Consider the following 25,541-nt stretch of genomic DNA (forward strand, 5'->3'; position numbering starts at 1 on the left):
ATGCACGCACACACACACACACACACACGCACACACACACACACACGCACGCACGCACACACTGTACTAACACAGTGTGTGCGTGCGTGTGTGTGTGTGTGTGTGTGTGTGTGTGTGTGTGTGTGTGTGTGTGTGTGTGTGTGTGTGTGTGTGTGTGTGTGTGTGTGTGTGTGTGTGTGTGTGTGTGTGTGTGTGTGTGTGTGTGTGTGTGTGTGTGTGTGTGTGTGTGTGTGTGTGTGTGTGTGTGTGTGTGTTAGTTAGACTCACCATTACCTCTGATTGGTCAGGTCTGAAGACCATAGTGGGAGCTCTGATGCAGTCGGTGAAGAAGCTGGGTGACGTGATGATCCTGACGGTGTTCTGCCTCAGCGTCTTCGCTCTGATTGGTCTGCAGCTCTTCATGGGAAACCTGCGGCAGAAGTGTGTCCTGATCCCCCCCCAGTTCATCAACCATACGTCTGACATCGGACAGGGTTATGATGTCAATGACACTAATTTCAACAATACAGGAAGTGGCTTTGATTACCATGAGTACATTAACAACCCAGGTATAAATACTTTTACATCAGCAGTAATACCACAAGTCATCAGTTTACTGTACAGTGATGCACAGAGTATATATCATTGGTTCTACCAGGGCCTGTGGGGGTGGGATAATGATGATGTCAGGGTGAGTGAAGCAGGCAGGACCCAAATGCAGATTGAACAGAAAATACCTGTATCTTAGGTGACAAACAGAACACTACCCCGTGAACACAGTCACAGACCAACAAGGATCTAACAAAGACAGACAGACAAACCAGAACTTAAATACACACAGGACTTATCAAAGAAACAAGAGACAGGTGAGGAGGGAGGAGAGACAGCCCAGGGGCACCAGGTGAACACAATCAGGAAAACAGCTAGGAGGGAAACACAACAGACAGGAAACCAAAGACAAAACACAACACAGACAGATTGTGACAGATTCCTTATAACATTTCAAAATAAACGCGTAAAAAACTATTTGTTCGGGGTTCGGGTGTTTTGTTTGATTTTAAACAAACAAAGTCTTGGCTTTCAGAAGATGAAACTTTTATTTCCAAACTCACATGATAAATACATTCTTTAAGCTTGTAAAGGGAAGATGACAGGCACCTCTCACTCGCACTCTGCTCTTCCACAGCGCCGCCCCCCCTCCCTCTGCTGACATTATGAATGCGTAGAGTAATCATAAATAACATGGCAGGGTCCGTTACAGTTTGTTTTCATCTGATTTCAAATAAACAAAGTCTTGGCTTTCAGAATATTAAACTTTTTTCGGCAAATTCATATGATAAATAAAACTTTGAAGCTTGTAACGCCATAATTACAAGCGGAGAACAGAGTAACTTAACGTCACAGCATGCATAACAACAGCGTGTTAGTGTTATCCCCGGGAAACAAACGCAATACACACAAACACACACACACGTATACACACCCACACACACACGCGAGCTTCCCCCAGACCAATAATACAAACGAAAATATCTTCCCTCCGTAGTATTTTGATAATTTGCTAATAACCAATCAGATCGATGGATTCCAGAGAGAGGACACTTTGAAGGCCTTTTTCTCAATGTGATGACTCGGTGACAGTCATTATATAATGTGACAGATTTCGCTTAATATTTGGAGAACAACAACAATCCTGATATCATTAGAAAGCTAGGACTCTCCTCTTTCCAGCAGTGGATACAACTCAAAATGTATCTTCGAGTCAATGCGACTGATTTCGATAGAGCAGGTCACATATATCCAAATGGAAGCAGGTATGTGTTGGCCAGAATAACACCAGATCAGAACCCTGAGGGACTATGTGATACACACTGATAGTACAAAGCATTAAAACCAGAGGGGATCCTGAGAAAAATGTTCCAGGTTTATCATCGGTGGGGCAAGACAATGCTTTAAAGTCACATGACTTTCTGGGTCACATGCTGTCTGAAACCAGCTCTTCGTTCTGTCTGTCTCTACCTGTCTCTCTCTCTTACAGACAACTACTACTTCCAGTCGGGTCAGCTGGATGCCCTGCTGTGTGGAAACAGCTCCGATGCCGGGTACGTGACCACACCGCTGCTTTAATACTTATATTTATAATAATTTACGTCACATTACATAGCATTTAGCTGGCACCTTTATTTAAAATAAACCAAACAAATGAAAACTAAGGACAATAATAATGACAGATGGTGTGTTCAGGGATAATAGTAGATGGTGTGTTCAGGGATAATAGTAGATGGTGTGTTCAGGGGTGTTATTAGCCTGTTAAGCCCGAGAGTTTTTTTTTCACGGAACTGTGTCTCAGGGCTTCTTAACATTTATGAAACTATTAATGTTCCATACTCACTTAACGGGAAGAAACTCAGCTAACTGACGATATGAACATTTTTACCAAAAAAAAACACAAGTCTCACAAGAAGCGTCTAAATGAGCCCAGAGCGGAAAAAATGCTATGCACTTAGTACAGAACTCGCGGTAAAAATACCCTTATTACTTATCATAACTGCACGTAAAATATATCGATTAGCAAGCTGAGATTCCATAGATTCTAGAAATATAGCGATCAGAACTCGCGACAGGGGAAGCGAAAACAGACATCACAACACGTAGCATTACGGAGCATTCACGTGACATCGTCTTACCTTAGCTGTTGTTCTGATCAAAAGTTGTGTTCAATGGCATTGAAACGATAAAAACGCTGCTGAATGTTAATCCAATGTGTCTATGTCACTTTGAAATGATTACTGATAATCTATCCTTCAATTTTTATGTCAATTACATTACATTACATTACATTGCATTTAGCTGACGCTTTTATCCAAAGCGACTTACAATAAGTACATTCGACCAGGAAGACACAACCTTGAAGAAAACAGAATCATATAAGAACATCAGGTTTCAATAACGGGGATTTCATGCGTGTATCGCAGCTTCCAGTTCCGGGGCATTCTGGCTACGCATCACTCATTCACCAATGGGTAATGTTTAGATGGATTTTAGGAACCTCCCCTCGGTTAAAAAGACATGTCAATCATCAACATCGAATGAGAGGGGCCAGAGATATGGAAAATGCACCCAAATGACCCCAGAAGTGTTTTTTTTGTGCTAAACCTCTCTAAAAAGGTCAAATGTAGTGGCGAGCCGTGACTTTTATACATGGGCCCTCTGACCCTCTGTATGTGTTAAGTAGTTAACAATACATTTTAAGTGGCGATGGAGATTATTTGTTGACCCTGCTTTAAAGGATATTTTGCCTTTACAAATGGTGCGCTATATTACTGCCTGGGTTTTGGTTGAAGTGCATCCAAATGCTGCTGCGTTTTCACGTTTGGCTCATTTTCAGTCTGAAAAAGCCCGACTTAGGACGGGATCCCGCCAGCTGCAAGTTGACTCCCCCCCCCCACCCCCTCCGCCGAGCGAGCGAGGAAATCAGCCACGACCATCCGGTTACCCGGCCTGTGGATCACCTTGAAGTTGAAAGGCTGTAACGCCAGATACCAGTGTGATCCGGGCGTTGGCATCCTTCATGCGGTGGAGCCACTGGAGTGGGGCATGGTCCGACCGGAGGGTGAAAGGGCGCCCCAGGAGGTAGTACCGCAGGGCGCCGACTGCCCACCGGATGCGAGGCACTCCTTTTCCATCGTACTGTAGTTCATCTCCCTCTGGCTGAGCTTACGGCTAATGTACAGTACGGGGCGGTCGACCCCCTCTACTTGCTGGGACAAAACGGCCCCCACCCCACTGTTCGAGGCGTCGGTCTGCAACACAAAAGGGAGAGAGAAGTCAGGAGAATACAGAAGCGGCTTACCACAGAGGGCTTTTTTAACCCTCTCAAACGCCAGCTGACACCGCTCCATCCACTGGACCGGATCTGAAGCACCCTTTCGGGTCAGGTCGGTCAGGGGACGGGTCAGCTCCGAAAAGGACGGGATGCACCGTTTGTAGTAGCCGGCCAGCCCCATGAACCTCCTGACCTATTTTTTCGTATTGGGCGCCAGACAGGCTGAAATGTGGAGTGGCCTGTGGTAACCCAGATACCGTACCTTCCTCCGTCCAACCGCACACTTCTTCGGGTTGGCCGTGAGCCCTGCCTGCCTCAGGGACTCGAGCACTGCCCCCACCTGCTGCATGTGCTGCTCCCATGTCTCACTGTGAATGATGACATCATCCAAGTAAGCAGCAGCATATGCAGAGTGGGGACGCAGCACCCGGTCCATGAGCCGCTGGAAGGTGGCTGGAGCTCCAAACAACCCGAAAGGAAGTGTGATAAATTGGTACAACCCATACTGAGTGGAGAAGGCCGTTTTTTCCTTAGACTCTGGAGAAAGGGGAATCTGCCAATAGACCTTGGTTAAATCCAGCATTGTGTAAAAGCGATTAGTGCTTAGCCGATCCAGGAGTTCGTCGACCCGGGGCATTGGATAAGCATATCATTTGGACACCTCGTTCACCCTGCGAATGCCCGGGGGCATTTCTATGCGGTGGTGTATGAGAGAGGTGCGCCTTGGCAGCGGAGAGAACACGTCGGCAAACTGCCTTTGCAACGAAGCAACGTCTGCTCTCTGGCCCGGTGAGAGATTGTCGCCACAACAGACCGGGGCTAATTTGTTGCTTTTAATGACCTCCGGTCCCAACTCATCTCTCTCAATCACCGTGGTGGCCAGAGAAACAGATGCCACTTCCATCCATGCTTTCAGGAGGTTAAGGTGGTAAATCTGTGTTGCTCCCCCCCTGTCAGAACGCACCACCTCATAATCTACGTCCCCCACTCTTCATGTGACCACGAAGGGTCCTTGCCACTTGGCGAGTAGTTTAGAGCTAGAGGATGGGAGTAATACGAGCACTTGATCTCCCGGTGAAAATGGTCTCAGTTTCATTACATTACATTGCATTGCATTTAGCTGACGCTTTTATCCAAAGCGACTTACAATAAGTACATTCGACCAGGAAGTCACAACCTTGAAGAAAACAGAATCATATAAGTACATCAGGTTTCATAGAGCCAAGTATTTCAAGTGCTACTCAACTGGCTATAGATAAGCCAGTCCTTTATTGGTATATAAGTGCTCTGTTAGCAGTTCTTTGTTAGTAATTCTATCGCTCGAGGTGGAGTCGAAAGAGATGAGTTTTCAGTCTGCGCCGGAAGGTGTGTAAGCTTTCTGCCGTCCTGATGTCAATGGGGAGCTCATTCCACTATTTAGGAGCCAGGATAGCAAACCCACGTGTTTTTGCTGATGGGAACTTGGGTCCCCCTCGCAGGGTGCAGCGAGTCGTTTGGCTGATGCAGAGCGTAGAGCACGCGCTGGGGTGTACAGTTTAACCATGTCCTGGATGTAGGAAGGGCCAGATCCATTTGCAGCATGGTACGCAAGTACCAGTGTCTTGAAGTGGATTCTAGCAGTTACCGGAAGCCAGTGGAGGGAGCGGAGGAGCGGCGTGGTGTGGGAAAATGTAGGAAGGTTGAAGACCAGACGAGCCGCTGCATTCTGGATGAGCTGCAGAGGTCGGATGGCACATGCAGGCAGACCAGCCAGGAGGGAGTTGCAGTAGTCTAGGTGTGAGGTGACGAAAGCCTGGACCAGAAGCTGCGTCGCTTTCTCGGTCAGCTGGGGACGCATCTTCCTGATGTTGTAAAGCGTGTATCTGCAACAACGAGTTGTAGCAGCTATGTTAGCAGTGAAGGACAGGTTGTTACCTAGGGTCACACCCAGAGTCCTTGCAGTCTGAGTCGGGGAAACAACAGAGGGGCCGATGTTGATAGTCAGGTCAAAAGTGGGACAATCTTTTCCCGGAAGGAAAAGCAGTTACGTTTTGTCAAGGTTGAGCTTGAGGTGATGAGCGGACATCCACTGAGAGAGGTCAGCTGGACGAGCAGAGATGCGAGCGACGACCTGGGTCTCTGAGCGGGGGAAGGACAGAATTAATTGGGTGTCGTCAGCGTAGCAGTGGTATGAAAAACCATGCGGGCTAATGACAGATCTGAGTTAGTTTGTGTACAGGGAGAAGAGGAGGGGACCAAGAACAGAGCCCTGAGGGACCCCTGTAGTTAATTGACAAGGGTCGGACTCGGACCCTCTCCAAGTGACCCTGTAGGTGCGGTCTTTGAGGTATGAGGTGAGGAGGGAAAGTGCAGAGCCTGAAGGAGGATCTGATGGTTCACCGTGTCGAATGCAGCAGACAGGTCCAACAGGATGAGGACAGAGGAGAGGGAGGCTGCTTTGGCCGTGTGCAGTTCATCAGTGACAGCAAGGAGGGCAGTTTCTGTGGAGTGACCTGCCTTGAAACCAGACTGGTGCGGATCCAGAAGGTTGTTCTGATGGAGATAACAGGAGAGTTGTCTAAAGACAGGACCGGGAGGAGAGAGACAGGCCTGTAGTTTATAACATCAGACGGGTTGAGAGTGGGTTTCTGTAGGAGAGGGTTTACTCTTGCCTCCTTGAGGCTGTTTGGAAAGTGATCAGAAGTTAGAGAAGTGTTGATGAAATGGGTGAGAAAAGGTAGAATATCAGGAGTGTTTGGATTTCCACCGTTTCCGTTCTGCTGCCCGAAGGACGGTTCTATTAGCACGCAGTGCGTCATTTAGCCAGGGAGCAGGAGGGGACTGACGAGCCTGCCAAGATGAGAGAGGAGAGAGAGAGTCCAGAGAGGATGTGAGAGTCCAGAGAGGATGAGAGAGTAGAGAGGAGAGTTTCCGCAGCAGAGTTTGGAGGCAGGAGTTGGAATGAGTCGGAGGAAGGGAGGGCTGAGAGCACCGATGAGGCAAAGGTAGAGGGGGAGAGGGAACGGAGGTTACGGCGGACAGGTGCAGGATGAGAAGAGATTAGTTTGTTATGTTTGGAGAGGGGTAGAGAGAATGAGATTAAGAAGTGATCGGATGTGTGGAGCGGGTTTACAGAGAGGTTAGAAGTAGCGCAGGTCCTTGAGAATATGAGATCAAGGACATTGCCAGCTTCATGAATCGGTGGGGACGGAGACAGTGAGAAAGCAAAGGCGGTTAACAGAGATGTTAGTTCGTCTATCTTCCCCGTCTGGAGGTTGAAGTCTCGGAGAAGTACAGCGGGAGGGCCAGATTTCAGGGATGTGTGAGAGGAGAGGATCTAAGTCCTCCAATAAGTCCCCCAAGGCGCCTGGTGGACGGTAGAGAACAACAATGGTTAATTGTATAGGATGGGTTACTGTGACGGCATGGAATTCAAAGATGGAAGGAGTGAAGTTAGGTAGCTTGAAGAGGGAACAGCTCCATTTGGGAGAGAGCAGGAGACCAGTGCCACCTCCTCTGCCAGTGGGTCTGGGTGTATGGGAGAAGGAATATGCTGTGGAGAGAGCTGCTGGGTTGGATGTGTTGGATGGAGTAATCCAGGTCTCAGTGAGAGCAAGGAAATCCAGGGTCTGCAGGGAGGCGGAGCCAGAGATGAAGTCAGCCTTAGGAACAGCTGACTGGCAGTTCCACAGGCCGCCTGAAACTAGATGTTGGATGTCAGTGGAGCACGTGGGATAGACGAGAGCAGGCCGGTTATAGCGATTAAGCGATACACGGGGCCAGTGATAATTGCGAGAAGACACATGAACAGGAATGGAGAAAATACACATGCTTATAGCATGAAGGGCTAGAAAGCTAAAGAAAATAAAAATAAGACACCAGTTTCGACCCTCTGTTGTACAGGCGCTGCTGACGTTCCTGAGCCTGGAGCAAATTCTCCCGTGATATCTGCCCCAGTGAGTGGAGTTTTGCTCGCAGGTCCATAACGTACTGTATTTCGTTTTTACTGGTGCTTGGACCCTCCTCCCAGTTTTCCTTAACTAGGTACAAAACACCCCGGGGCTTCCTGCCAAATAACAGCTCAAAGGGGGATAATCCCGTGGAAGACTGGGGCACCTCCCTCACTGCAAACAACAGAGGATCTAGCCATTTATCCCAATTACGACTATCTTCGTGAACGAACTTACGAATCATGTTCTTTAGTGTTTTATTAAACCGTTCCACCAGGCCGTCACTTTGAGGATGGTAAACACTATTCCGGATTGAATAGACGCCCAATAGTTTATACAGCTTGCGTAGTGTGCATGACATAAACTGTGTGCACTGGTCAGTCAGGATCTCTTTCGGGATCCCGTCTCGGGAGATAATGTGAAACAGTGCCTGCGCCGGTCGAGCTGGGTTGGTCGCGGGATCGGCCTCCCGGGCGGACGGACGTTGCAGCAGCTCCCGTAGGAGAGCCCGGTCCTCGCGCTGGCTCGAGGCGATCCCGAGCAGAGCCTTGCTCTGCTGTCGCTGCAATGCCGCGGTGGTCTCCTGCATGTGGGCGAGACGTTGGAGGGCCTGACCCAGTGGGGTTTCTCCTTCCGACATGATTGTCCCTGTTCAGGCGCCACTGTGAGCCTCTCCGCTCACACAGGGTTCAAAGAGGGACGGAAAGAGCAGGGTTTGGGTTGAACACAGGCGTTTATTAGCACCAAAACAAAGTACATAACACGGGTTGCAAAAAAACATTGCCCGTGTGGGATCCTTCACAGGTCCTCTGGCGACCTTCCAGGATCCCGCCTACTGCAAGACAGACCAGAACCAGGTTACCACATGCTTTTATTTAGTGACTGATTACCTGATTCCGATCAGCTGTCTGGCCTCCGGCCAAGCCACTCTCTTCACTCCAGCAGCCGACGCCCTAACCACACCCCGCTGCCTGACAGAGTCTTCACGGAACACGATTGGGGAACAAAATCAAGCTTTTTAAAAGGCGAGTGGATTTTGGCAGGCAGTGAGTGTGGACCTACGATTGAACGATAAAAAGAACGGCTCTCACCAAGTACGACTTGGTTCCCCTCGTTCGTACCAAAGAGCCGTTCAAAAGAATCGGCTCATTCGCGACTGACACATCACTCGAATTTACAGCAGGACAACCAATCAGCTCCTGTCTTCACAGTAACTCGCAGAGACGGCTCAAGGAGCTTCTTTCATTTAACCCTTCACATTCAAACAGAAACTGAACAGGCAGATTCGAAGGATTTATTTCTTTGGAAATGTAATTTTAAATACAATTAAATCAAGTCATTTTGGTAAAACTAATGAAAAATATAACTAAAAAAATATATATTAAAAATTGTTTTTAAATATTATTTTGTAGAATATTTCAGGCCCTCACAGAGGGCCTAGAGGGCCCTGACGGCTTGCCACTGGTAAAATGTCACTTGTTTTGCATCTCAAAGCTTTTAGTCCACTATCCCATCATTCAAGGGTGGTTTTCACTATAAGTAATGTTGTTTTTTTTGGACGGACACTATAATTTACATTTTTTTACTATGTTAAATCTTAATTTACTTTAAATTAAAAAAAATCTTTATTGATTCTGACTTTTCTACATCCAACTCACAGGTTTATCATTGCTTTGAGAAAAAAAGATGATTAATTTACCCCTTTTTGAAGTGAAGTCATTTCTTCTGGGAATGTCATTTTCGAGAACTCAGATGGTGTGTTCAGGGATAATAGTAGATGGTGTGTTCAGGGGTATTATTAATGACAGATGGTGTGTTCAGGGGTATTATTAATGACAGATGGTGTGTTCAGAGATAATAGTAGATTGTGTGTTCAAGGATAATAGTAGATGGTGTGTTCAGGGTCTGTCCAGAGGGCTATGTGTGTCTGAAGGCTGGCAGGAACCCTAACTATGGATACACCAGCTACGACTCGTTCGGATGGGCCTTCCTGTCTCTCTTCAGACTGATGACTCAGGACTTCTGGGAAAACCTCTTCCAGCTGGTCAGTGACTCCTGATAGGCTGAGGGCAGCAGGAAAGACCTACATGGTGTTATTCGTGGTGGTGATGTTCCTGTCTGTCTCTCACCTGTCTGTCTCTTACCTGTCTGTCTCTGACCTGTCTGTGTCCCACATGTCTGTCTCTCACCTGTCTGTCTCTGACCTCTCTGTCTCTGTCCTGTCTGCCTCTCACCTGTCTGTCTCTCACCTGTCTGTCTCTACCTGTCTGTCTGCAGACCCTGAGGGCAGCAGGAAATACCTACATGGTCTACTCTCCTGCCTGTCTCTCATCTGTCTGTGTCTAACTTGTCTGTCTCTCTCCCTGTCTGTCTCTACCAGTCTGTCTCTGACCTGTCTGCCTCTCGCCTGTCTGTCTCTACCTGTCTGTCTGCAGACCCTGAGGGCAGCAGGAAATACCTACATGGTCTACTCTCCTGTCTGTCTCTCACCTGTCTGTGTCTAACTTGTCTGTCTCTCTCCCTGTCTGTCTCTACCAGTCTGTCTCTGACCTGTCTGCCTCTCGCCTGTCTGTCTCTACCTGTCTGTCTGCAGACCCTGAGGGCAGCAGGGAAGACCTACATGGTGTTTTTCGTGGTGGTGATCTTCCTGGGCTCCTTCTACCTGATAAACCTGATCCTGGCCGTGGTGGCGATGGCGTACGCTGAGCAGAACGAGGCAACGCGGGCCGAGAACCAAAAGAAGGAGGATGAGTACCAACAGATCCTGGACCTGCTGAGGACCAGGGAGGAGGAGGTGAGATACACACCTGTCTACCTGTCTGTTACCTGTGCTGTACCTGTCTCTTTGTTACCTGTTTTTCTGTTACCTGACCCTCCACCTGTCTCTTGTTACAGCAGGCAGCCTGCAGGGCAGCGCTCTCAGAAAAACAGGATTCAGAGAAGAACTCATCAGAGATAAAGAGCCATGAAGAAGAACACAATGCCATGGAAGGTAAACACACACACACACACACAAACATAAACACACATCTCACCTGTCCTCAGACCTGCAGACACACAACATCGAACCTGTCCTCAGACCTGCAGACACACAACATCGAACCTGTCCTCAGACCTGCAGTCACACAACATCTCACACACCACAAAGGCTTCTGTTTAGTAAAAACGGACCCCCTGTTGTGTTTTCTGACCCCCTGCTGTGTTTACTGACCCCCTGATGTGTGTATCAGACTTCGCTGAGGACCAGAGGCCATGTCCACCATGTTGGTACATCTTCTCTGACGTCTTCCTAAAGTGGAACTGCTGTAGCTGCTGGCGGTGGCTCAAGCTGTGGCTCTACACCATCGTCATGGACCCGTTTGTGGACCTTGGGATCACCATCTGCATCGTCCTCAACACCGTCTTCATGGCCATGGAGCATTACCCCATGACGGAGGAGTTTGAGGAGCTGCTGAGCATTGGGAACCTGGTGAGTGGAACACAAGAGTCCCTTAGTATCAGCAGTCTCCCTGCATGGGCAGTAACATATGTCTGTCTCCAGCAGGGTGCAGTAACATCTGTCTGTCTCCAGCAGGGGGCAGTAACATCTGTCTCCAGCAGGAGGAAGTAACATCTGTCCGTCTCCAGCAGGGGGCAGTAACATCTTTCTCCAGCAGGGGGAAGTAACATCTGTCTGTCTCCAGCAGGGGGCAGTAACATCTGTCTGTCTCCAGCAGGGGGCAGTCACATCTCTCTGTCTCCAGCAGGGGGCAGTAACATCTGCCCCCAGCTGCCTGATGACCTCTCATTTCTTACCTCTGATTTTTGACCTCTGATTTCTGTCCTCTCTCAGGTATTCACAGGGATCTTCACGGCGGAGATGGTGCTCAAGCTTCTGGCCATGGACCCCTACTACTACTTCCAGGTTATACTTCCCGTTGTTCAACAGACTTCCTGTTGTTCAGCAGACCTCGGCCGAATTCCAAACCACCCCCTACACACTACCCCTCCATTTGCTTGTTCACGCGGAGGGTCCACCACATTAAGTGCTGTTCCAAACCAACGAGTGTGGAGGGGGAGTGGGCTATCAAGCCCTCAAACAGCCAGTCTGCAGCGGTCGTGACTTCACCTGCTGCACTACCTGACCGGACTCAACGCTGTTTGTGTCCGTCAGGAACAAAGCTGTTTACTAACTTTTCCGTCGAAACATTCACTGATAAACTGCACAAAAACAGCTATTTAATATTTTCATACAAATGTTAACAACTTCATGGTTACCTCGTATTTGTTGAAACTTTTACATTTATTCATGTCTAGTCTAGAAAACGGTAAAAGTTGTGTATATTTACATGAACTTTTTCTAAAACTAAGCAGCTTATAAACATCGGATTTTAAAACAGATATATGTTTAAAAAAATATATGCAATAAAAGATTTTTAAAGTTTTATTTTTGTTATTTTTAATGCTGATTTGAAACCGACTGACTTCCTGTTGGTCAGCTGACGGGATCAGGGGTTTTCCCCTCGACAGAGAGTTCCCCTGCTGCTCTACTTAACCGCCCACATCTTTAATTACTTCTTTTTGTTTAAAATCTGAGGTTTATAAGCTGCTTGATTTTTAAAACAGTCCTTTGCATGAGTCTGCCACGGAGTGGAAGTGGGTAGGGTGTGGTTTGAAATTGGGCCGAAGTCAGGACCGATGCAGACTCGCTGTTAGAGGGCAAAAGTAAATATATGTTTTGTTTATTTAAACATGACTGATGACTGACAGCTGTTGCCATGGTTGCAGGTGGGCTGGAACATCTTTGACAGCATCATCGTCACCATGAGTCTGGTGGAGCTCGGACTGGCCAACGTCCAGGGACTGTCTGTACTGCGCTCCTTCAGACTGGTCTGTACCTGTCTGTCTGTTTGTCTGTCTGTCTGTCTGCACTACTCTCACCTGTCTCTCCCCTGTCTCTCCACTGTCTCTCCCCTGTTTCTCCCCTGTCTCTCACCTGCCTCTCACCTGTCTCTCACCTGTCTCTCCCCTGTCTCTCACCTGTCTCTCCCCTGTCTCTCACCTGTCTCTCCCCTGTCTCTCCCCTGCCTCTCACCTGCCTCTCACCTGTCTCTCACCTGTCTCTCACCTGTCTCTCATCTGTCTCTCCCCTGTCTCTCCCCTGTCTCTCACCTGTCTCTCCCCTGTCTCTCCCCTGTCTCTCCCCTGTCTCTCACCTGTCTCTCACCTGTCTCTCCCCTGTCTCTCCCCTGTCCCTCACCATTCACATTTCTCACCCCTGTCTCTCCCCTGTCTCTCACTTGTCTCTCCCCTGTCTCCCTGTCTTCAGATGCGGGTCTTTAAGCTGGCTAAGTCGTGGCCCACACTGAACATGCTGATAAAGATCATTGGTAACTCTGTGGGTGCTCTGGGGAACCTGACGCTGGTCCTGGCCATCATTGTCTTCATTTTCGCGGTGGTTGGGATGCAGCTGTTTGGGAAAAACTACAAAGAGTGTGTCTGCCGTATAGACAAGGACTGTGTACTCCCCCGATGGCACATGACGGACTTCTTCCACGCCTTCCTCATCATCTTCAGGGTCCTGTGTGGGGAGTGGATCGAGACCATGTGGGACTGCATGGAGGTCTCGGATCAGACCATGTGTCTCATCGTCTTCATGATGGTGATGGTCATTGGAAACCTGGTGGTGAGTCAGAAGAACTAAAGCTTAAGATTAGATTCAATGTTTTTTTATTGTCAGTCGGCGCAGTTACAGAGATTGAAGATACAACCAGTTCACTACAGACTGGTGTTATGCAATAATGTCTTCGGGGGGAGATGGTCCCGGGTCAGTCTGAACCAGCCCTCACTATTGGGGCTTTCACACCAACGCGGTTCCTTGGCCGGTTCAGAGCTAGAGCCTGAAAAGCACCGTTTTTTCCTGTTCACACCGCAGCGGAGCCGGCTCTAAGCTCCAAAACCCGGTGCTTTTCAAGCACCAAAATTGTTTCGGTCTAGAAGCAAAAACCGCTTACGTCGGAGGCGGAGGCAGGGGCAGGGGCAGGGGCGGGATCAACCTGAGCAACAGTTTATGGCGAGTACGGCAAATGAAATGTGTAACAAGCAAAGTGACTAGAATGTAACCACACACTTATTACACAAAAAAAACGTTATAAAGTCAGGCAACACTAACCAGGCTTCGTGTGATTCTGTTTATTTGTACCTTACTTTGACCATCCGTTTGCTGTTATTGATCATTGCGAAAAGCAGGCAGACGTTTAGTTTTGTATTAAAGCATCTATCGGATGGAATCAATACATGGGCTGCACAGGTTGTCATGAATCATGTTACATTACATTACATTGCATTTGGCTGAGGCTTTTATCCAGAGCGACTTAAAATAAGTGCATTCGACCAAGAAGATACAAACTAGAAGAAAACAGAATCATAAAGTACATCAGGCTTCATAGAGCCAAAACATTTCAAGTGCTACTAAACTGGCTTTAGGTAAGCTAGTCCTTTATTAGTATATAAGTGCTTTGTTAGTAATTATATCGCTCAAAGTGGAATCGAAAGAGATGAGTTTTCAGTCTGGAAGGTGTGTAAGCTTTCTGCTGTCCTGATGTCAATGGGGAGCTCATTCCACCATTTTGGAGCCAGGATAGCAAACCCACGTGTTTCTGCTGATGGGAACTTGGGTCCCCTTCGCAGCGAGGGTGCAGCGAGTCGTTTGGCTGATGCAGAGCGGAGTGCACGTGCTGGGGTGTACGGTTTAACCATGTCCTGGATCCATTCGCAGCATGGTATGCAAGTACCAGTGTCTTGAAGTGGATTCTAGCAGTTACCGGAAGCCAGTGGAGGGAGCGGAGGAGCGGCGTGGTGTGGGAACATTTAGGAAGGTTGAAGACCAGGCAAGCCGCTGCATTCTGGAGGAGCTGCAGAGGTCGGATGGCACATGCAGGTAGACCAGCCAGGAGGGAGTTGCAGTAGTCTAGGCGTGAGATGACGAGAGCCTGGACCAGAACCTGCGTGGCTCTCTGGGTCAGCTGGGGACGCATCCTCCTGATGTTGTAAAGCATGTATCTGCAGCAGCGGGTTGTAGCAGCGATGTTTGCAGTGAAGGACAGGTTGTTATCGAGGGTCACACCCAGAGTCCTTGCAGTCTGGGTCGGGGAAACAACAGAGGGGCCGATGTTGATTGTCAGGTCAAGAGTGGGACAATCTGTTCCCGGAAGGAAAAGCAGTTCAGACTTGTCAAGGTTGAGCTTGAGGTGATGATCAGACATCCACTGAGAGATGTCAGCTAGAGCAGAGATGCGAGCGACGACCTGGGTCTCTGAGCGGGGGAAGGGCAGGACTCATTGGGTGTCGTCAGCGTAGCAGTGGTATGAAAAAACATGCGGGCTAATGACAGATCTGAGTTAGTTTGTGTACAGGGAGAAGAGGAGGGGACCAAGAACAGAGCCCTGAGGGACCCCTGTAGTTAATTGACAATGGTCGGACTCTGACCCTCTCCAAGTTACCCTGTAGGTACGGTCTTTGAGGTATGAGGTGAGGAGGGAAAGTGCCGAGCCTGAAACTCCAAGTTCTTGGAGAGTGTGAAGGAGGATCTGATGATTCACCGTGTCGAATGCAGCAGACAGGTCCAACAGGATGAGGACAGAGGAGAGGGAGGCTGCTTTGGCAGTGTGCAGTTCCTCAGTGACAGCAAGGAGGGCAGTTTCTGTGGAGTAACCTGCCTTGAAACCAGACTGGTGCGGATCCAGAAGGTTGTTCTGATGGAGATAACAGGAGAGTTGTTTAAAGACAGCGCGTTCAAGTGTTTTAGACAGGAACGGGAGGAGAGAGACAGGCCTGTAGTTTATAACATCCTAGCATAGCCTGATAATAAAGACATATTCATAATATGTAATAAAGAAGTGCTAATTAATGGAAAAACTTCCTTCAACAGCTTAGTTGGAATTAGGTCTACACGTTGATGGTTTAGAAGAGAGAATCATTGAATTTAATTGTTCAAGGTTTATGGCTGAAAAGCATTCTAGTTTACTATCTAGTGTAATATTAGAACTTACGATTCCGGGAGCTGTTGATAACACTATACTGGTCAAGAGGTCATTCATTTTGTTTCTACGAGTAACATATATGATCAATTTGGGGTGGTGTACATTTTGTATAAGTTTCCTCCCCCACATGCAGACATGCTATCGAGTTAAGTATTGGTGGAATCGCTTCCTTAAATGTGGCTATAGCACTAACAGATAGGTTTCTGCTGCAGGAGCTTTTGACTAAGGCTTTGTAGTCTCGTAATAGTACTTCAAAAGTTACTAAGAAATGGTCGGATAAAGCAGGATTATGCGGTTCGACTAATAGTTGCTCAATTTCAATACCATAAGTCAGAACAAGGTGGAGAGTGTGATTATAGCAGTGGGTTGGTTTATTTACACTCTGACAGAAACCAACAGAATCTAATATAGAGTTAAATGCAACAGTAAGGCTATTTTTGTCATCGTCAACATGAATATTAAAGTCACCTACGATAATTACTTTGTCTGTTTTAAGAACCAAAGTTGATCAAAACTCAGAGAATTCAGATAAGAATTCTGAATAAGGACCTGGTGTGAAATGATGACATGCGGCTATACATGTCATCATTGATCAGATTGGGGAGGGGACCAGAGAAGATTAGGGTGTCCGACATTGTTTTAGCATAACTACACTATTCTACATTTAACTCACAGGTTTATCATTGCTTTGAGAAAAAAGATTATTAATGTATCCCTTTTAGAAGTGAAGATATAGTCATTTGTTCTGGGAATGTCATTTGTGAGCCTGAGACCTGAAAAACAGACTTGGGGCTTAACTGGCTAACTGTGTTCCTGTTCTTGCTTCAGGTCCTTACTGTGTTCCTGTTCTTGCTTCAGGTCTTAACTGTGTTCCGGTTCTTGCTTCAGGTCCTTACTGTGTTCCTGTCCTTGCTTCAAGTCGTAACTGTGTTCCTTTTCTTGCTTCAGGTCCTAATTGTGTTCCTGTTCTTGCTTCAGGTCCTTACTGTGTTCCTGTTCTTGCTTCAGGTCCTTACTGTGTTCCTGTTCTTGCTTCAGGTCCTTACTCTGTTCCTGTTCTTGCTTCAGGTCCTTACTGAGTTCCTGTTCTTGCTTCAGGTCCTAACTGTGTTCCTGTTCTTGCTTCAGGTCCTTACTGTGTTCCTGTTCTTGCTTCAGGTCCTAACTGTGTTCCTGTTCTTGCTTCAGGTCCTTACTGTGTTCCTGTTCTTGCTTCAGGTCCTTACTGTGTTCCTGTTCTTGCTTCAGGTCCTAACTGTGTTCCGGTTCTTGCTTCAGGTCCTTACTGTGTTCCTGTCCTTGCTTCAAGTCGTAACTGTGTTCCTTTTCTTGCTTCAGGTCCTAACTGTGTTCCTGTTCTTGCTTCAGGTCCTAACTGTGTTCCTGTTCTTGCTTCAGGTCCTTACTGTGTTCCGCTTCTTGCTTCAGGTCCTAACTGTGTTCCTGTTCTTGCTTCAGGTCCTAACTGTGTTCCTGTTCTTGCTTCAGGTCCTTACTGTGTTCCTGTCCTTGCTTCAAGTCGTAACTGTGTTACTTTTCTTGCTTCAGGTCCTAACTGTGTTACTGTTCTTGCTGCAGGTCCTTACTGTGTTCCTGTTCTTGCTTCAGGTCCTAACTGTGTTGCGGTTCTTGCTTCAGGTCCTTACTGTGTTCCTGTCCTTGCTTCAAGTCGTAACTGTGTTACTTTTCTTGCTTCAGGTCCTAACTGTGTTACTGTTCTTGCTGCAGGTCCTTACTGTGTTCCTGTTCTTGCTTCAGGTCCTAACTGTGTTGCGGTTCTTGCTTCAGGTCCTAACTGTGTTCCTGTTCTTGCTTCAGGTCCTAACTGTGTTCTGGTTCTTGCTTCAGGTCCTAACTGTGTTCTGGTTCTTGCTTCAGGTCTTAACTGTGTTGACAGTATCATCTCATTTTTCTCTCGCCTGGTCATTTTATATTTGTGTTACTTCCCTTTGGTTCCCCTAGCCCAGTAGGGAACGTAACAAATGGGGATAAATAACTTCATTCCTGGGGTTATAAGTGGTTTTAAAATAGCAATTTTAGCTGAGTATGGCACTTTTTGAATTTGAGACTTTTTTAGGCTGTCCTTCTTATGAGCAGCTAGACCGGTGTCTTAAGGACAATTTGTATGAGATAGCACAACATTTCAGTCTCACAGTGGCAAAACAGTTATTAAAAAAAGAATTAAAGGCTTTGTAGGTGGATGAGTTGGTTGAAAGGGGTATTCTGGTGCTGCCTGTACAAGCTGAGTTCGCTGCATTCAATGTCCTGTCTGAAGCTGGGAGACAACAGAAGTCTGAGGCGGAGCCTTCAGTTGCTCAGGTAGAGGGTGGTGACGGTGAGGGCGGCGGGCAGTGTGAAGCACCGTCCATGTCGCCTCGCTACAATCCACCATCTCCTGGCAGCCCAGACTCCCGGCAAGGGAGTAAACTTAAGGTCCGTCTCGCACGTCTCCAGTTGGAGGCGGTCGGATAAGGAGAGGCAGACACAGTTCCAGCTAGAGGTGCGTAGGCTGGAAATTGAGGCAGACAAGGAAGTCAGGATGCATCAACTGGAGCTAGACTCACAACTGCGCGCATCCGGTGCTTTTAATTATGCCAGAAGAAACTTGCCATCTACCTCTCATCCACCTGCCTTTGACATGAGTAGAAACATTACGCTTGTGCCAACCTTCCGTGAGACTGAGGTGGATGCCTATTTTGGTGCCTTCGAGCGCATTGCTACAGCGTTGCGGTGGCCTGCTGAAGTTTGGGCTCTGTTGCTACAGTGTAAACTATATGGAAAAGCTCAGGAAGCAGTTGCAGCTCTTTCGTTAGAGGGCAGCCTACAGTATGACTCGGTGAAGGTTGCCATTCTCAGGGTGTATGAATTAGTTCCCGAAGCGTACAGACAGAAGTGTAGACATCATAGGAATGGTCCTAACCAAACACACGTGGAGTTTGCTAGAGAAAAGGGAATGTTGTTTACCATGTGGGTTACGTCATGTAAAGCGGAGGATTATTCTGCTCTGAGGGAATTGATCATGTTGGAGGAGTTCAAGAGATGTTTGCCTGATCGCATTGTGGTATACCTAAATGAGCAAAAAGTAAATTCCCTCTCTGCTGCTGTTGTGTTAGCCGATGAATATGTGCTGATGCATAAATCCGTGTTTTCCCCTGTCTTTACTGAGAGGTCACGCCGTGTGTCCGCCGCACCATTTACTGAGCCGTTAAATATGTATAAAGTAACAAGAGAGGAGAAAGAGTGCTTTTACTGTCACCAACCTGGACATGTCATCGCCAACTGTGTAGCTCTGAAGCGTAAAGAACAGCGGCAGAATATGTCCCAGCCAAAAGGCATTGGCCTGATTACACACACACGCACACAGGCGTGTACAAGTGGCTCTGATGTCTCATTGTCTGATCCTGTGTTTGTGCCGGTGCTTTCAGATGAAGCTGTGTCCGAGAAGAAGCCAGAAATGGTGGCTTCCTCTCCTCATGAGGATATCGTGAGACTAGCGCAACACGCCGGCTCAGACACGTCTCCCGACAGACCGACTCTCCCGGTAATTCGAGAGTGTCTACTAGGTTATCAGCTAGTCCTCTTCGTTATGTTGTTAGCTTTACGTTATTTTGAGATTTGTGTGGGATCTAGCTTTTGGCCAATTGTCATGTGTAATTGTTACGATCCCTTCACATTCTGCTCTAGCGTGTACAAGCACAATCAGCGTTTCATGCGATGGGCTCTGATCGTGCGGGACTACAACATAAGACATCCGTCTTAAACAGGGCTCAGAGAATGTGTTGGCAGATAATTTGTCCAGGTTGGTTTAGTGATGTTCGTGTGTGTTATTAGATAGGGTCATTAGTGTGTTTAGTTTCACAACACCTGTGGGTTTGTGTCTTAACGGGGGGAGTGTTACGGCTACCGCCTTCCTGGTCGTCTTAACTGTATTAACTCTGTTCTGTGTCGATGTAAATGAGCTGTGCGGTTGCTCCGACGTCATTGGCTGCCATCTCCTGGTCCGCCCCCCCGAAGATTGTGATTGGAGCACGCCGGGCCTGACGCACTCCAATCGCAGCACACAGACGGCGCACACCTGCTGGAGATGACTTTAAAGCCTGTGACCGATTATCACTCTGCAGGCTCTGTTATGGGAACAGACGCCTCTTGCTACGTGCTCTTCGTTTGTGTGTTAACAGTGGTTAACTCCTGTGGTATTAGACTTGTCTTAGCTTCACTTTGACTGTTGTTCTGTAGTGTCGCTGTGTTTGCTTACAGCTCCTTTGTTAGTTGTACCACTGTGATAGTGAGGGTTATTTTGTTTATTGTGGATATTCCTTTGTAGTTGATTAGGCTCCCTTGTTTAGAGTCCTCCTTTTGTTTGCTCCTCAGTAAAACCTACGCCCTTTTGGCCCCTTTGTTTGTTCCCGGCTGTTTGCCTACCGTTTTGTTTAACCTGCTATATAATACAACTTATTATAATTATTACTCTTTCCATACTGGTGTATGTTACTTTCCTCTTCCCCTAGTTGGAACGTAACAACTGTGTTCCTGTTCTTGCTTCAGGTCCTGAATCTGTTCCTGGCCTTGTTGCTGAGCTCTTTCAGCGGGGATAATCTGGCGGCCCCAGAGGAGGAAGGAGAAAACAACTTGCAGATCTCCATAAACCGGATAAACAGGGCTGTGTCCTGGCTGAAGACGTGGGCCTTGGAACAGATCTTTACTTTAATGGGAAAGAAGAACCACGTGAGCCCAGACCGCAGTGGTGAGGGTTTCTCTTTGTTTAAATGTGTGTTATGAGTCTGGATCCCAGATGAGGTCCTGATACTGTGGTATTGTGATCTCTCTGTTAGTGAGGGATGAAGAGGAGGACCAGCAGACCAAGGACTCCTTGGATCTGACATTCATCAACTCTGAACCCCACGGCTGTAACCGTGGCAACCTGACCAGCAACTACCACAGCCTCCCGTTGCTAAGGGTCCCCATCGCAGAGGCCGAGTCAGACCTCGAGTCGTGGGACAACGACGACGAAGAGGACGACGAAGAGGACGACGATGAGGGCTCCCAGGTAATCTGCATGTGTGTATATATATATATACATATATATATACATATATGTACTATATACATATATGTATATATATGTTGTGTATACATATATATACACTACCAGTCAAAAGTTTGGACACAACTTCTAATTTTAAGTTTGTTATTTATTTAAATGTTTTCTTCTTTGTAGATTAATACTGAAACACCAAAACTATGAAAGAACACATATGGAATTATCTAGTTAACAAAAAAGTGTTAAAAAAAATCCAGAATATGATTTTTATTTTAGATTCTTCAAAACAGCCCCTGTTGCCTTGATGACAGCTTTGCTCACTCTGGGCTTCTCTCAGTCAGCTTCATGAGGTCGTCCGCTGGAATGGTTTTCTATTAACACGTGGGCCTTGTCAAGAGTCAATGTGTGGAATGACTTGCCTTCTGAATGTGTTTGAGAGCATCAGTTTTGTTGTGCAGAGGTAGGGTTAGTGCACAGTGGAAAGCCCTATTTGACTGCTGCTGTAATCCGTATTATAGCAAGAACCACTCAACTCGAATAATACATCAGAGTTACCTCTACTCAGAGGATCAATACATCAGAGTTACCAGCCTCAGAAACCACAAATTAAAGCACCTCAGATAAGAGCCAACATATATGATCACTAGGGATGGGTACCGAGCCCCGGTATTAAAGGGGCCCCGGGGCTGACTTATTAAAGACCGTGGCACCGTTAAGCTCCGACATTATCGGTATTTTTATCGATACTCAAGACATTTAAAAAAGATATCATGTATTATGCTACACAAACATTATATTGCAGTTTTAGTGTCGTCAATTTTGTTTCTAATGCCCAAAAAGAAAAAAATGCATCTCTGATGTATTTTCTATCTTTCCAATCCAGACGAGAGATCTTTCTCCCCCGTCTGTGTGCGAGGGGGTGGGGCAATTCACAATTTGTTTAGTTAATTTACCTTTTTCAAAAGAACCGATACATGTACCGTTAAAGGACCGGATCGATAATCGGTATCGATAAAAGTAGTAGTACCGTTTAAACCTTAACGATACCCATCCCTAATGATCACAGAGCTCAAGTAGCAGACACATCTCAGCATCCACTGTTCAGAGGAGACTGTGTGAATCAGGCCTTCATGTTCCTGCAAAGATCCACTGCATCAAGTAGAAGAGAATTGTTTAGGCCCAGAAACACAAGGACTGGACATTAGAAAGTGGAAATCTGCACTTTGGTCTGATGAGTCCACATTTTTTATTTTTGGTTCCAACCTCCGTGTCTTTGTGAGGCGCAGAGAAGGTGAACGGATGGTTTCTGCATGTGTGGTCCCACCGTGAAGCATGGAGGAGGAGATGTGATGGGGGGGGCTTTGCTGGTGACACTGTTGGTGATTTATATTTATATATATACATAAAGAACTGATGTGTTTGCAGGGTGACGAGTCGTCTGTGTGCAGCACAGTGCAGAGACCTCCTGATGTTCAGGAGGAAGAGGAGGAAGAAGAGCATGATGAAAACACACCTGAGGACTGCTTCACTGACAGTACACACACACACACACACACACACACACACACACACACACATACACACACTCACTTGTGTAACCGTTATATTTATTCAGAAATGATCAGGAAGGTGAATGGGGTTCTGAAAGAGGAAGCGGGGACCTGATGATGTTCATGTGTTTCAGAGTGTTATGGCCGCTGTCCGTTCCTGGACATAGACACATCCGTGGGTCGAGGGAGGGTCTGGGCTGACGTCAGGAGAACCTGCTTCTTCATCGTGGAGCACAACTACTTCGAGACGTTCATCATCTTCATGATCCTGATGAGCAGTGGAGCTCTGGTGAGGATTATTAGATATCCTTGTAAATTATTTTAGATTTATATACATTATATGCATGATTGCACATAGTTAGATAGTACATTATTGAATATTGTTAGATCAATTATACACGATTATATAACTGATTGTAAGTTATTATACATTATTATCATATATATTCATGCATCACGTATTTTACCTTCAGCGTTGATGAGGGTCTGATTTGCATTTTGTTGTTTTTATTTTTACTTTGGGAAGCATGTTTGAAATGTTTTTTGAAACTCTGCTGCCTCGATGCTGAATGGTCTGTCTGATCTGATCCATGACTGAGCAGGTCAGATCTGATTGCTTCTCAGGAGTGCGTGCAGTGTGAATACTAACCTGTGGAGACAAGATGGCCGTCAGTGACCTCAGAGCTACTAACATGGCTAACAGTGGACTACAAACATGGCTTACAGTGGACTACATACATGGCTGATATTCTGATTACTAACATGGCTGCCTCATATCACACAGGTGAGATATTTACAGAGTCCTAATGAAACGCACATTTCTGATACTTACATGTTTAGTTCAGCAGGATAATCACCACATTTTAACACCACTTTATGATTTCTGAAGTAAGAAGCTAACATTATATAAAGGAACTACAGCACGGTCACATGACTTCACGGCACCACCGCTAAGCTAAAGGCGGCTAATGTTGGGCTATAAAGGAACTACAGCACGGTCACATGACTTCACGCCACCACTGCTAAGCTAAAGGAGGCTAATGTTGGGCTATAAAGGAACTACAGCACGGTCACATGACTTCACCACCGCTAAGCTAAAGGAGGCTAATGTTGGGCTATAAAGGAACTAAAGCACAGTCACATGACTTTACGTCATCACCGCTAAGCTAAAGGAGGCTAATGTTGGGCTATAAAGGAACTAAAGCACGGTCACATGACTTCACGTCATCACCGCTAAGCTAAAGGAGGCTAATGTTGGGCTATAAAGGAACTAAAGCACAGTCACATGACTTTACGTCATCACCGCTAAGCTAAAGGAGGCTAATATTGGGCTATAAAGGAACTAAAGCACAGTCACATGACTTTACGTCATCACCGCTAAGCTAAAGGAGGCTAATATTGGGCTATAAAGGAACTAAAGCACAGTCACATGACTTTACGTCATCACCGCTAAGCTAAAGGAGGCTAATGTTGGGCTATAAAGGAACTAAAGCACAGTCACATGACTTTACGTCATCACCGCTAAGCTAAAGGAGGCTAATGTTGGGCTATAAAGGAACTAAAGCACAGTCACATGACTTTACGTCATCACCGCTAAGCTAAAGGAGGCTAATATTGGGCTATAAAGGAACTACAGCACGGTCACATGACTTCACCACCGCTAAGCTAAAGGAGGCTAATGTTGGGCTATAAAGGAACTAAAGCACAGTCACATGACTTTACGTCATCACCGCTAAGCTAAAGGAGGCTAATGTTGGGCTATAAAGGAACTAAAGCACGGTCACATGACTTCACGTCACCACCGCTAAGCAAAAGGAGGCTAATATTGGGCTATAAAGGAGCTACAGCACGGTCACATGACTTCACGTCACTAATGTTGGGCGTGATGACGTTTAGTCGTCTCATTTAGACACCTGTTATCAACCTCTGTTTTTAAACCCACTGACGTAATTTATGTGGTAGAATAAAACGTTTAAATATCTTCAGCTTCTGTTGACCACAGACCTTATTTGAGGATAATAACCAAAAACACATTCAGAGAACCAATGACCTCCAGACCAGGGGACACGAAGTGATGACTCATGTCCAGGTTTTAGATCTCATAATGCTGACTCATGTCCAGGGTCTCCTTCCTGCACCTCTATATGGCCAGACTGCTGCATGGGGATGACTGTGTCTCTGTCCAGGCGTTCGAGGACATTTACCTGGAGCAGCGGCAGGTCATCAAGACGGTCCTGGAGTACGCAGACCAGGTCTTCACCTATGTCTTTGTGGTGGAGATGCTCCTCAAGTGGGTCGCCTACGGATTCAAGACCTACTTCACCAATGCCTGGTGCTGGCTGGACTTCCTCATCGTGGACGTAAGGATACCTGTCTGTCTCTCAGCTGTTTCTCTGCTGATGTCCTCACCTGTCTGTCTCTCAGCTGTTTCTCTGCTGATGTCCTCACCTGTCTGTCTCTCAGGTGTCTCTGGTGTCTCTGACGGCCAACATCCTGGGATACTCGGAACTCGGAGCCATAAAGTCTCTGAGGACGCTGAGGGCCCTGAGACCCCTGAGGGCCCTGTCCCGCTTCGAGGGCATGAGGGTGTGAACCTGTCTGTCTGACCCGTCTCTCTGACCCCCCCCCCCCCCCCCCATGTCGATATGAACCTGTCTCTCTGACCTGACTCCCCACTTTCTCTCTGACCCGTCTCTCTGAACCTGTCTGTCTGACCTGTCTCTATGAACCCATCTCTCTCTGAACATGTCCGTCTGACCTGTCTATATGTCCCCCCAGGTGGTGGTGAACGCTCTGGTCGGGGCAATCCCCTCCATATTCAACGTGCTGCTCGTGTGTCTGATCTTCTGGCTGATCTTCAGCATCATGGGGGTCAACCTGTTCGCAGGGAAGTTCTATTACTGTTTCAACGAGACGTCTGAGGAGATATTTCAGCCGGAGGATATCAACAACCGCAGCGAGTGTCTGTCTCTGATGGAGGCCGGCAGCCAGGTGCGCTGGAGGAACGTCAAGGTGAACTACGACAACGTGGGGATGGGATACCTGTCGCTGCTGCAGGTGGTGAGTCATCACAGGTGAAATACGAAGTGAGTCATGAAAGGTGAAAAAGGGTGTGAGGATTAGGGTAAGTGAACTCCCAGTGAACTCCCAGTGAACTCCCAGTGAACTCCCCAGTGAACCCCCAGTGAACCACCC

The 25,541-nt window shown here is 47.1% G+C and overlaps 1 protein-coding gene across 1 annotated transcript in view; it reads left to right on the forward strand.

Annotated features, from left to right (window-relative positions):
- Positions 1 to 292: 292 nt before the first annotated feature.
- LOC117443968 (sodium channel protein type 4 subunit alpha B-like) overlaps positions 293 to 25,541 on the forward strand; it is a 39,784-nt gene continuing 14,535 nt past the window's right edge. Inside the window, exons 1-16 of the mRNA XM_034079756.2 lie at positions 293 to 548; positions 2,018 to 2,081; positions 9,637 to 9,778; positions 10,328 to 10,528; positions 10,630 to 10,726; positions 10,965 to 11,203; positions 11,567 to 11,638; positions 12,502 to 12,603; positions 13,043 to 13,399; positions 20,301 to 20,499; positions 20,588 to 20,802; positions 22,222 to 22,330; positions 22,481 to 22,635; positions 24,533 to 24,706; positions 24,810 to 24,932; positions 25,125 to 25,406. Of these exons, the coding sequence (XP_033935647.2) occupies positions 314 to 548; positions 2,018 to 2,081; positions 9,637 to 9,778; positions 10,328 to 10,528; positions 10,630 to 10,726; positions 10,965 to 11,203; positions 11,567 to 11,638; positions 12,502 to 12,603; positions 13,043 to 13,399; positions 20,301 to 20,499; positions 20,588 to 20,802; positions 22,222 to 22,330; positions 22,481 to 22,635; positions 24,533 to 24,706; positions 24,810 to 24,932; positions 25,125 to 25,406 (2,766 nt within the window). The 5' untranslated portion in view covers positions 293 to 313. The remainder of the gene's footprint in view (positions 549 to 2,017; positions 2,082 to 9,636; positions 9,779 to 10,327; positions 10,529 to 10,629; positions 10,727 to 10,964; positions 11,204 to 11,566; positions 11,639 to 12,501; positions 12,604 to 13,042; positions 13,400 to 20,300; positions 20,500 to 20,587; positions 20,803 to 22,221; positions 22,331 to 22,480; positions 22,636 to 24,532; positions 24,707 to 24,809; positions 24,933 to 25,124; positions 25,407 to 25,541) is intronic.

This window comes from Pseudochaenichthys georgianus, unplaced genomic scaffold (assembly GCF_902827115.2).
Source record: "Pseudochaenichthys georgianus unplaced genomic scaffold, fPseGeo1.2 scaffold_714_arrow_ctg1, whole genome shotgun sequence".
Taxonomy (NCBI): Eukaryota; Metazoa; Chordata; class Actinopteri; order Perciformes; family Channichthyidae; genus Pseudochaenichthys; species Pseudochaenichthys georgianus.